We start from the raw sequence: 12,361 nt of genomic DNA, 5'->3' as shown, positions 1-12,361 counted from the left end.
ATGGCCGCCCGGATCTGAACCCAAGTGGTGTTTTGTTATTGGACTTTTGTGCTCGTCACAGTTTGTCCATAACAAACACCATGTTCAAACATAAGGGTGTCCATATGTGCACTTGGCACCAAAACACCCTAAGCCGCAGTTCCATGATCGACTTTGTAGTTGTGTCATCGGATTTGCGGCCTTATGTTTTGGACACTCGGGTGAAGAGAGGGGCGGAGTTTTCTAACGATCACCACCTAGTGGTGAGTTGGTTGCGATGCCGGACAGACCTGGCCGGCCCAAACGCATTGTGAGGGTTTGCTGGGAACGTCTGGCAAAGTCTCCTGTCAGAGAAAGTTTAAATTCCCTCCTCCGGAAGAACTTTGAACATGTCACGAGGGAGGTGCTGGACATTAAGTCCGAGTGGACCATGTTCCGCACCTCTATTGTCGAGGCGGCCGATTGGAGCTGTGGCCGCAAGGTAGTTGGTGCCTGTCGGGGGGGTAATCCTAAAACCCGTTGGTGGACACCACCGGTGAGGGATGCCGTCAAGCTGAAGAAGGAGTCCTATCGGGTTCTTTTGGCTCATAGGACTCCGGAGGCAGTGGACAGGTACCGACAGGCCAGGCGGTGTGCAGCTTAAACGGTCGCGGAAGCAAAAACTCGGGCATGGGAGGAGTTCGGGGAAGCCATGGAAAACGACTTCCGGACGGCTTCGAAGCGATTCTGGACCACCATTCGCCGCCTCAGGAAAGGGAAGCAGTACACTGTCAACACCGTGTATGGTGCGGATGGTGTTCTGCTAACCTCAACTGCGGATGTTGTGGATAGGTGGAAAGAATACTTCGAAGACCTCCTCAATCCCACCAACACGTCTTCCTATGAGGAAGCAGTGCCTGGGGAATCTGTGGTGGGCTCTCCTATTTCTGGGGCTGAGGTGGCCAAGGTAGTTAAAAAGCTCCTCGTGGCAAGGCCCCAGGGGTGGATGAGATCTGCCCGGAGTTCCTTAAGGCTCTGGATGCTATGGGGCTGTCTTGGTTGACAAGACTCTGCAGCATCGCGTGGACATCGGGGGCAGTACCTCTGGATTGGCAGACCGGGGTGCTGGTCCATCTCTTTAAGAAGGGGAACCGGAGGGTGTGTTCCAACTAACGTGGGATCACACTCCTCAGCCTTCCTGGTAAGGTTTATTCAGGTGTACTGGAGAGGAAGCTATGCCTGATAGTCGAACCTCGGATTCAGGAGGAACAGTGTGGTTTTTGTCCTGGTCGTGGAACTTTGGACCAGCTCTATACTCTCTGCAGGGTCCTTGAGGGTGCACGGGAGTTTGCCCAACCAGTCTACCTGTGCTTTGTGGACTTGGAGAAGGCATTCGACCGTGCCCCTCGGGAAGTCCTGTGGGGAGTGCTCAGAGAGTATGGGGTATCGGACTGTCTTATTGTGGCGGTCCGCTCCCTGCACGATCATTGCAGAGCTTTGTCCGCATAGCCGGCAGTAAGTCGGACCCGTTTCCAGTGAGGGTAGGACTCCGCCAAGGCTGCCCTTTGTCACTGATTCCATTCATAACTTTTATGAACAGAATTTCTAGGCGCAGTCAAGGTGTTGAGGGATTCCGGTTTGGTGGCTGCGGGATATGGGCTCTGCTTTTTGCAGATGATGTGGTCCTGATGGCTTCATCTGGCATGGATCTTCAGCTCTCACTGGATCGGTTCGCAGCTGAGTGTGAAGCGACCGGAATGAGAATCAGCACCTCCAAGTCCGAATCCATGGTTCTCGCCCGGAAAAGGGTGGAGTGCCATCTCCGGGTTTGGGAGGATACCCTGCCCCAAGTGAAGGAGTTCAAGTACCTTGTTCACGAGTGGGGTAAGAGTGGATGGTGAGATCGACAGGCGGATCGGTGTGGCGTCTTCAGTAATGCGGAAGTTGTACGGATCCGTTGTGGTAAAGAAGGAGCTGAGATGGAAGGCAAAGCTCTCAATTTACCGGTCGATCTACGTTCCCATCCTCACCAATGGTCATGAGCTTTGGGTCATGACCAAAAGGACAAGATCATGGGTACAAGCGGCCGAAATGTGTTTCCTCCACCGGGTGGCGGGGCTCTCCCTTAGAGATTGGGTGAGAAGCTCTGCCATCCGGGAGGAACTCAAAGTAAAGCTGCTGCTCCACATCGAGAGGAGCCAGATGAGGTGGTTCAGGCATCTGGTCAGGATGCCACCCGAACGCCTCCTTACGGAGGTGTTTAGGGCACGTCCAACTGTTAGGAGCCCACGGAGAACACCCAGGACACGTTGGAAAGACTATGTCTCCCGGCTGGCCTGGTAACGCCTCGAGATCCCCCGGGAAGAGCTGGACGAAGTGGCTGGGGAGAGGAAAGTCGGGGCTTCCCTGCTTAGGCTGCTGACCCCGCGACCCGACGTTGGATAAGCGGAAGAAGATGGATGGATGCTAAAACAAAGCAGGTGTGGGGAATAGCGCTCAGGGAAGAAATTAAACTGCTACACGAAAATACCAAAAAAACAGGAAAAGCAACTAAACACTAAACACAGGAAAACACAAAAAAACTCTAAAGTCGCGGCGTGATGTGACAGGTCGTTACAGTACTTTGCAACAAGAGCTATAGCTATGCATACTTAGTTATGGTTTGAATTCCTATCAAACATTTGTGAGAACAACATTTTACGGCTGCTGAGTTTCATTTTTAATGTTTTCTGCTGGTTGTGTGCCTCCGCATTTTTTCAATGAAAAAAATGTGCCTTGGCTCAAAAAAGTTTGAAAAACACTGGTCTACATAACATGTATTGAAGGTTGTTTGGTGAACATTTTTACAGGTGTCTGCAGGTTTTTAAAACCATAATAAATATAATTTAAAACCATTTCATATCCACACGGACAGAAAGGTACAAAGGCATAAAAGAAAATCAGAGTGCCCGAATGAATTGTAAGTATATGAATTAATTCACTGCAAATTGAAAAACACCATGACAACCATTTTTCAGATTTTTTCTATTTTGTGTTTATCCTTGAATACAAACCTTTGTGTGTTATTCAATCTCACCTAATTCAGCTGGCTAGTTGTTATCAAGAGTACTAAAACCCTTTTCAACATGAATCTGACAACTAAGTAGGCTAAATAACTTAAAACTTTAATACATGCTCGGATAGGCCAATATCGGTATCAGATCGGAAGTGCAAAAACAATATCGGTATCGGATCGGAAGTGCAAAAACCTGGATCGGGTCATCCCTGTTCTGCGTAGCCATCCCTGCCTTTTCTTAGCGGCACTCGCCTTCTGTTTATTTTTGGTTTAAGCATTAGATACCTTTCTACCTGCACACTGCCTCCCGCTGTTGTCTGCATATTGTGATCACGACAAAGCCATTAGCTACCTGCTGCCACCTACTTATGGGGATGAGTATTACACGGTTACTCTGCCAAGCTCTACTCCGCGCAGACACTCAACAACGGCACATTATTTGCGGATTATAATTACTGGTTTGCAAAAAATATTTTTAACCTAAATAGGTGAAAGTACATAATGTCCTACAGCACACTAGACTCGCGGCACACTGGTGGTTGAAAAACACTGATGTAGACCACATGGAAGTGTTTCTATTTATTTTTTTAAACTTAATTATTGGAGTGTTTTTTTTTATACGTAACAAATATACATAGCATAACAAATAAAAAGCCAGGGATCTAAACTAAAAAAGAATGTTAAATTATTACATTTTGCTACTAAATAAATACATAATAATAGGAAAATCATAATAATAATAATCATTAATAAACAGAACAAAACATGATTATGGGAACATACACATTTTCCTGTAGATTACTTATCATCTTTACCAAGAATACATATTATGAATGTTTTTCTGAATACATTTTCCACTTCAACAAACTTTTCTTGAACAAGTCTTCCCTCAGATTAAATCAATGGGTCCTTTTCTCCATATTTTTTCAGTAGGAGGTTCAAGTTTGTACCATGATCTTGTGATGGCTTTCTTAGAGGCTGTTAAAAGCACCATAACCAAATAACGATCTGCTGTCCGTACAACTAACACTATGTGTCCCATATACAAAGTCATACATGTCATCGGAATTTTACATTCCGAGTGTACATATTCCCAAAATTATTTTACTTTTGTACAGCTCCAAAAAATATGAGTATGATGGGAATTTATTAAGTTACATATCTCCAACATGGCTGAGAACCATTTTTTCCAATTAAAAACCTTCCATTGATGTGCGATAGTGGAAGTAAACTGGGTTACACACGTCTTACCATTCCTCAGTTGTAATTTCCACTTCTAATTCAGCTTCCCATTTTGACTTGAAATACAATGTTGAATCCCCATTACATTCCAAAAGTGTGATCAATCCTGGCGATAATTTAATACACTTACAATCAGGTATATTCACTCAACATTACATCAATCACTAAATTTGTTGTTATTGTATTTTGTATTTTTACTTCCTTAAAATAATAGTCTAAATTGTAGATATCTGAACGGATCGTTGCAATCCAAATTTGTCTTTCAGTGTTTGAAAATTCCTTATTTTCGGTGACAGTACCTCTTGCTTTAATACCTTTCATTGTTCACTGTTTAAATGTGACATCCCCGTCTCCTGGCATGAAATGGGGGCCAAATGCTATCCATCCTAGCACTTTCTGGTTTTTTATTATATTAAAATGTTTAATAAATATTAACCAAAGTTCCAATGTCCCCGAAGTTATTTTCCTAATTTCATTTTTGAAAATTATGGGAATTTCCTTTTTTCCTAGAAGTGATTGAACCTGAAAACCTTGAAAAAGTGTTTATTTATTTATTTCATCTTGCTACATAGTTATCATTATTCCAAGAATAATGATAACTATGGTTTCTTTTGAAGTAACATAATTAAATGCCAATAATTCTGACTTTGTAATGTTTAATTTATAACCGGATTGACACTGTCTTCTAAGACATTCATTAATATTGGTAGGTATTAAAATCAATTATGTCATCAGCAAATAATCTAATTAATGCCTTGTAATTGTTTATTTTGTCGATTGTCCTGCGCCAGTGGTTCAATATGAATCGCAAATATTGTTGGGCCAAGACAGCAGCCCTGCCGAGTCTGTCTTTCCAATGTAAATGCTGGTGTTTGCGGCGCATTTACTTTGATTTTGGCTGTTGGCTATTGATAAAGTGTTTTAACACATTTGACTGATTTTTTGTTTGCCTTTTCTGCATCCAGACTTAGCAATTTTGTAGCTTTATTTTTTCATGTTGTATCTTATCAATCAGATGAAATGTCCTTCTAATATTGTCATGTGTTTGACGGTTTTTACTGAATCTCGTCTGTTTTTCATCAATTAGATCTGGGAGAAGATGCTGAAATTGGTTTGCAATTATTGATGTATATGATTTGTAATCAGCATTGAGTATTGCGATAGGTTTATAATTAATACTATGTTGCCTTTCTGTCTTTCCCCTAATTTGGGATTATTGTTACAATTGCCCATATACATGATTGGGGGAATTTGCCTTTTTCTTTAATCCAGTTAAATGTTCTTAACAGTAGGGGAGACATCCATCCATTCATCCATTTTCTACCGCTTGTCCCTCTCGGGTTCGCGGGGGTGCTCGGGCCTATCCCTGCTGCACTTGGGCAGAAGGCGGTGTACACCCGGACAACAATTCTTATTTAGATATTTTTTCCAGTAAACCATTGGAGTCTTATTTGGCATTGAGTTGCGATTGCATTCTTAATTTCCACTAAAGTTATTTCTGTTTTAATCTCTTTGTTCTGTAATTTGCCAATATTGTGCAAATCTAATTTACTCAGAAATGTTCCTACATGTATTTCTTCCACTGCTTCAAAGGATTCTGAATACAGTTGCCTATAATAGTTCAGGAAAATATTTTCGATTTCTTCTGATTGCTTTGTGAGTAGACTTGTATCTGGATCCCATATTTGAAAGATAATGCTATCTACCTGCATAGCTACCTACCGGCATAGCTCGGTTGGTAGAGTGGCCGTGCCAGCAACTTGAGGGTTGCAGGTTCGATTCCCGCTTCCGCCATCCTAATGACTGCCGTTGTGTCCTTGGGCAAGACACTTTACCCACGAGCTCCCAGTACCACCCACACTGGTTTAATTGTAACTTAGGTATTGGGTTTCCCTATGTAAAGCGCTTTGAGTCACTTGAGAAAAGCGCTATATAAATATAATTCACTTCACTTCACTACCTACTATTTTTTAGGATGCCGCGCATGTAATTTGAGTACTGTAGGACCCAGTTCATAATATGTCAAATGACTTACATAAAATATGGTGCAAGTTTATTTAAAATTAGTGTCTTTGAATATAAATGGCATGTAAAATGTCAATTTGTCAAATGTCAAATATGGTGATATGCCGGCTGAGAATCAATAACTCATGCAAATTAATTTAACAAAAACTGAGCTGGACATATTTATGGGCATGTTTATTCTTTTATTTATACATTTTTTTTAATATCATGTGGATATTCCTTTATTTTAGTTCATTTAAAGTGCTTATTTTGTTGTGAATGTGTAGTACTTATTTCAGTTTTACCATTTTGTTGATTGGTTTGTTTTGCTGTTTTGCTAAAGGCATTAAAACAGCTCATAAAGCGATCATGTCAGCAGTTTTCAATGACATTTGCAACTGCACAACTATATGGCGTAATATTATTACTATATTATTTTTTATTATAATTATGATGATTATATTATTATTATGCCTCAGTGAAAGTTTGCCTTAATGCGGGTAGACTGTAGGTAAGAACATCCATACTGTAAATACACTATGTTCTGTCACATGGCTGTAAATACTATCATGGTTGAGGTATCCATTAAATGTTGCACTAACATAGATATAGTTTAGTTATGTTTCAAACTAAATTGTACCAAAGCTATTCAAAGTATAGAACTGTTGCCATCTCATTTTCATGTTAATCAACTAGCTAACAAAAACACAACCTTGGAAACACATTAAATTACTTTTTTGTTATTATATTTATTTTTCTGCTTGTTACAAACTGACTTCTAGGATTCGGTTTTTGGAAGGAAGACTGCAGCTTGCATAATGCTGCTCTCCCTTTCCAGCGCCTTCCCTCACATAATCACGTTTAATTGGCGTGTAGCAAATGCTGCTGAAAACATGTTTCTTATTTGCACATTACATTCAAAGTGTACTGTCATAAATACTACACATCATTTTTATTCATACTGTATGCCAGTTTTTTCATCAGACATCAATTCTTTAGTTGTGCTTTACTTGGACTCGACAAGTAAATGATGGAACTGTGGTGACAAAAAGCAACAAGACTTGTGTTCTACAAAACCTTTCTGCTAGTGACTCATATGTGGTGGGTGTTTTAATCCAATACTCAAACTGTAGAAGAGAAAAAACACAACAAAAAAAAAAAAAGTGTGAGAAAACCATGCCAGGCTTTGAGTGTTTTTCCGATATAACTGGTAGTGGAGCAGATTACTGAATACATGTTTCATTTTGTTGTACAAGCACCAAATTTCCTGGCTTTTGCCATCCTAATCGTAAAACTCTTCACCCTTGCTCCTGATGGGTCGTGGTTAGGGCCTTGCATGGCAGCTCCCGCCATCAGTAAGAATAGTGTCAAAGCGCTTTGAGTAACTTGAACGTAGAAAAGCGCTACACAAGTATAATCCAATTTGCATGTGCTCCTGAACCTATGATACCAGAAAAGTACGTTACCCATGATGAAAAACAAAGCCATCATTTTTCAAGATGGCTGGTTTTTGAAGTGGTTTCAAACCATGTCGGAGGTAGATGTTTATGGAATAATTGTATGTTGGTGTTCTACACATCAACATACGTTTTGACTAAGAAAAGTCCATCCATCCATCCATTTTCTACCGCTTATTCCCTTTCGGGGTCACGGGGTGCGCTGGTGCCTATCTCAGCTACAATCGGGCGGAAGGCGGGGTACACCCTGGACAAGTCGCCACCTCATCACAGGGCCAACACAGATAGACAGACAACACTCACACTCACATTCACACACTAGGGCCAATTTAGTGTTGCCAATCAACCTATCCCCAGGTGCATGTCTTTGGAGGTGGGAGGAAGCCGGAGTACCCGGAGGGAACCCACGCATTCACGGGGAGAACATGCAAACTCCACACAGAAAGATCCCGAGCCTGGATTTGAACCCAGGACTGCAGAACCTTCGTATTGTGCGGCAGACGCACTAACCCCTCTGCCACCGTGTCCAATTCTTTCATTTACAAAATTGTAATTATTCACAACTAGAAGGATTTGAAAGAAATTAAATGCGTAAACATAAATGAATATCCAGTATAGAAACATGCACAGTTACTGTAGTTACATCTAACTGAAGATGTGATGACAGACCAAAACAGTTTTTAACAATTAATCACAATAAAGCATCATTTATTTGTATGTACATCTACCTGTCAGACTACATTCAGTAAAAATATGAACTTAATTATAAAAATGTGAAACTATGAACTGACATTTTCTTTGTACCCCAACAACCTCCTTGTTTGTCTCCGCCTCCTCCTTGGTGACTTCTTTGGTGACCTCTCCAGAGCTCCCAGCTGAAGAAGGTAAATATGAATTTGTCCCAATCAGCTGATTTTGCCTGAAAAAATGTCAGAAAATATTAGTTTTGATAAACTTCAACTGCTTTCCCATTTTACTATTGCTAAATATTATCACACTAGCTATATCTAGCTAATTTTCCTGAAGGAACTCTCCTGACGGAATAAATAAAGTACTATCTAATCTATCCATCCATCCATCCACCTTCTTCCGCTTATCCGAGGTCGGGGCGCGGGGGCAGCAGCCTAAGCAGGGAAGCCCAGATTCTCCTCTCCCCAGCCACTTTGTGCAGCTCTTCCCAGGGGATCCCGAGGTGTTCCCAGGCCAGCCGGGAGACATAGTCTTCCCAACGTGTCCTGGGTCTTCCCCGTGGCCTCCTACCGGTCGGACGTGCCCTAAACACCTCTCCAGGTAGCATCCTGACCAGATGCCCGAACCACCTCATTTAGCTCCTCATGATGTGGAGGAGCAGCGGCTTTACTTTGAGCTCCTCTCGGATGTCAGAGCTTCTTACCCTATCTCTAAGGGAGACCCCTGCCACCCGGCCGAGGAAACTCATTTCGGCCGCTTCTACCCGTGAACTTGTCGTTTCGGTCATAACCCAAAGCTCATGACCATAGGTGAGAATGGAAACGTAGATCGACCGATAAATTGAGAGCTTTGCCTTCCGGCTCAGCTCCTTCTTCACCACAACGGATCAATACAGCGTCCGCATTACTGAAGACGCCGCACCGATCGCCTGTTGATCTCACGATCCACTCTTCCCCCACTCGTGAACAAGACTCTGAGGTACTTGAACTCCTCCACTTTGGGAAGGGTCTCCTCCCCAACCCGGAGATGGCCCTCCATCCTTCCCCGGTCAAGAATCATGGTCTCGGACTTGGAGGTGCTGATTCTCATCCCAGTCGCTTCACACTCGGCTCCAAACCGATCCAGTGAGAGCTGAAGATCCTGGCCAGATGAAGCCATCAGGACCACATCATCTGCAAAAAGCAGAGACCTAATCCTGCAGCCACCAAACCGGATCCCCTCAACGCCCTGACTACGTCTATAAGTTCTGTCCATAAAAGTTATGAGCAGAATCGGTGACAAAAACCAACTGGCTATATATATACCGGTATTTTAAGTTTAAAGTTAATGATGATTAGTTACAAATAGCGATGTATACCTAGTACCGTATTTTTTGGTACCTTTTCCTAATTCGGCTGGTCCAGTGGGACCATAAAGATCTTGGACAAATGATATGGATATATGTAACTTTATTATCCAGCTGACCGTCGTAATTATGACACGCTGTCACATTGAATTCAGCTGCTGCAGCTACGCATAGAAAATCAGCTTGGCATAAGCACAAATAAGAAGCACACAAAATTGTACTTCAACGATATTTCCTCATTAACGTCACACACGCTAATAAAAGTTAGTGTCAATTTGAAGTGAACGTGCTTTGATCACTACCGACGCTACTTCCCTTTATCCTAGACATCCAATAATCCACAAGCCTATATTAATTCTCTCAAGTGAAAGAAAAATGTAAGTAATATAATAATCCATAAAATTGCTTTGAAGCAATAAAGCTTCCGCTGACAGGTCTGTCTCTAGTCCCCTTCTGACGTCACCTCCATTGCTCCGTGTCTGCGTGGGATCAAAACACACCTTGCTAAAAAAGTGAACTGTACTTTTTTTGGGAATTTTGCCTATCGTTCATAATCATTAGGAAAGACATGACGGATGGATTTTTTTTAATGCATTCTATCTTGTAAATAAAAGTCCGCTTACAGCAAAGCCAATGGGAGGTCCTATATACCACCCATAAAACCCAATAAATAACCATCTAAAAACCGCCAACAATACTCTATTTACATTTTGTGACTTAAATATTATCCAGGTATTAGTGATATTGTTATTATAAGCGCTAACGCAGACCATCTATTTATAACGACGCCCTGATCACTATCGTTTGCCAATGTTTACATCATTGAGTGGTCTGCTGCTTCATGTTCATATTATCTGGATAAAAAAAGACTGAGGACGTATTCCGAAAAGTTGGTACATTTTGACAGCCAAATTAGACCCGTAAACGGCGATAGCGACACAAAAAGATGCTTAGTTCCACATCCCCATCTAGCAGTTGGCATTCTAGTGACAGCAGACCTTCTACCATAAGTAATGTTTTATTATGTTTGTTGGCTCTGATAAAGTATGCATTGAGTAATAATCAGTGATGTTAAAAAAAAATTGAACGTTGTGATGCGTTTTTGACATTGCGCTACGTATGCTTCAAATGATCAGAATACGTAAGTATAAAATGTTATTACAAATATGGCCGTTACTACATTACATATAGTATATAAAACCTTGATTGAGGTGTTTAGATGTTTTTTTATGGGCTTTATAGGCAAGCAGGAGTGGCTCCCATTAGCTCCGTTGTTAACGGACTTTTGATCAAATTTATTTAATACTTTATATGGAATGCATTAAAAAAAATACGTCCGTTGTCATGTCTTTCATAATTATTGTGAACCATAATCAAAATTCCAATAAAAGGGCAGTTCCCCTTTAAATATGTTTTTGTTTTTTTAAATACACACTAACCAAGACATTTGCAAACGTGTTAGCATGTTGGCTGATGCTAACGATATTAGCTTGATTACTTTACGATGGCACGTACAAATACATGTATAAACACTCCTACAGACGTCACATGGGACGTTTTAGTAAGTATGGATTGTTTTAGTAAATTGTCAAACTTACAAATGTTGCTTGAAGTAATGACTGAAGAATCCTTTCGAGCAAAAACGCTATAGACAAATGTTAACCAAAACATTTTCAACCCCCAGCACGGGCGGTGAGCAAATTCTTCTAAAAGATGGCAGGCACCATTGCACTAACAATAAGACACCTTTTAAGTGTCTCTGTCTGTGTTTAAGGAAAACTATTTGTTGAATACAAAATAAGGCCATTAACAAAGAAAAATCCCTAAATTAGCCGCACCCTTTTATAAGACGCAGGGTTCAAAGCGTAAGAAAAAAGTAGTGGTTTATAGTCTGGAAAATACAGTTTATTTAGCATACTTTAGCTTATGAACATTATTATTAACATTGTATATGTATATACAGTATCCATCATATTTTGTCTTTATGAACGTTATTATATATATTTAATGTACTGTATCTTTATTAACTTTATATTCAACATACTAAACATTTTTTAACATTATGATGTATCATGATGTTTATTAACATCATGATATAAATTTACATTCTGTATGTTTGTTCACCTCTCCAAATTAGATGAAAATTCCAGTAAAGATAAAACATACACCGTGATCTAATATGATTGACTTTTCGACTTATAGTCTTGTTTTGCTATGTTGTGTATTATTTTCTGTCAGACTCTTTTTTTGTATATTCCATTTCCTGTTGGTTTGTTTGCATGCATATTGTTACATGATATGTAGTCCATAACGGCGTGTGCATTTTGTTATAGGAAAGTCTCTGTGGGAGTTGGTGGTGGAGCAGTTTGAAAACCTTCTCGTCAGGATCCTGCTTTTTGCTGCCTGTATCTCCTTTGTAAGTATTTATCTACTTAATGAGTGGTTTTTATGATAAATGCTAAGATCCTGTTTGTATTTGTTTGTTAATTAATCTGATCATCTTTTAAATCCCCGATTTTCAGTATTGCCGCAAACAAGGATAGAAAGCGGGTTCTACGGCCAAGATGATGTTATATAAAGCCTAAATCGTTTGTAATTTCAAAATGTATT

At 40.7% G+C, this 12,361-nt stretch overlaps 1 protein-coding gene across 2 annotated transcripts in view; it reads left to right on the top strand.

Annotated features, from left to right (window-relative positions):
• atp2a3 (ATPase sarcoplasmic/endoplasmic reticulum Ca2+ transporting 3) overlaps nt 1–12,361 on the top strand; it is a 178,778-nt gene that overhangs the window by 52,499 nt on the left and 113,918 nt on the right. Inside the window, exons 2-3 of one of the 2 annotated variants that reach the window (XM_061898271.1) lie at nt 8,583–8,600; nt 12,085–12,167. The exons of the other annotated variant lie outside the window; for it this stretch is intronic. Coding sequence (XP_061754255.1) covers nt 8,583–8,600; nt 12,085–12,167 — 101 coding nt within the window. The remainder of the gene's footprint in view (nt 1–8,582; nt 8,601–12,084; nt 12,168–12,361) is intronic. 2 annotated transcript variants of the gene reach the window in all.

The sequence above is a fragment of the Nerophis ophidion genome, linkage group LG04 (assembly GCF_033978795.1).
Source record: "Nerophis ophidion isolate RoL-2023_Sa linkage group LG04, RoL_Noph_v1.0, whole genome shotgun sequence".
Classification (NCBI taxonomy): domain Eukaryota; kingdom Metazoa; phylum Chordata; class Actinopteri; order Syngnathiformes; family Syngnathidae; genus Nerophis; species Nerophis ophidion.
Note: the sequence above shows the minus strand (reverse complement) of the source record. Positions and strands in the feature narration are given on the sequence as shown.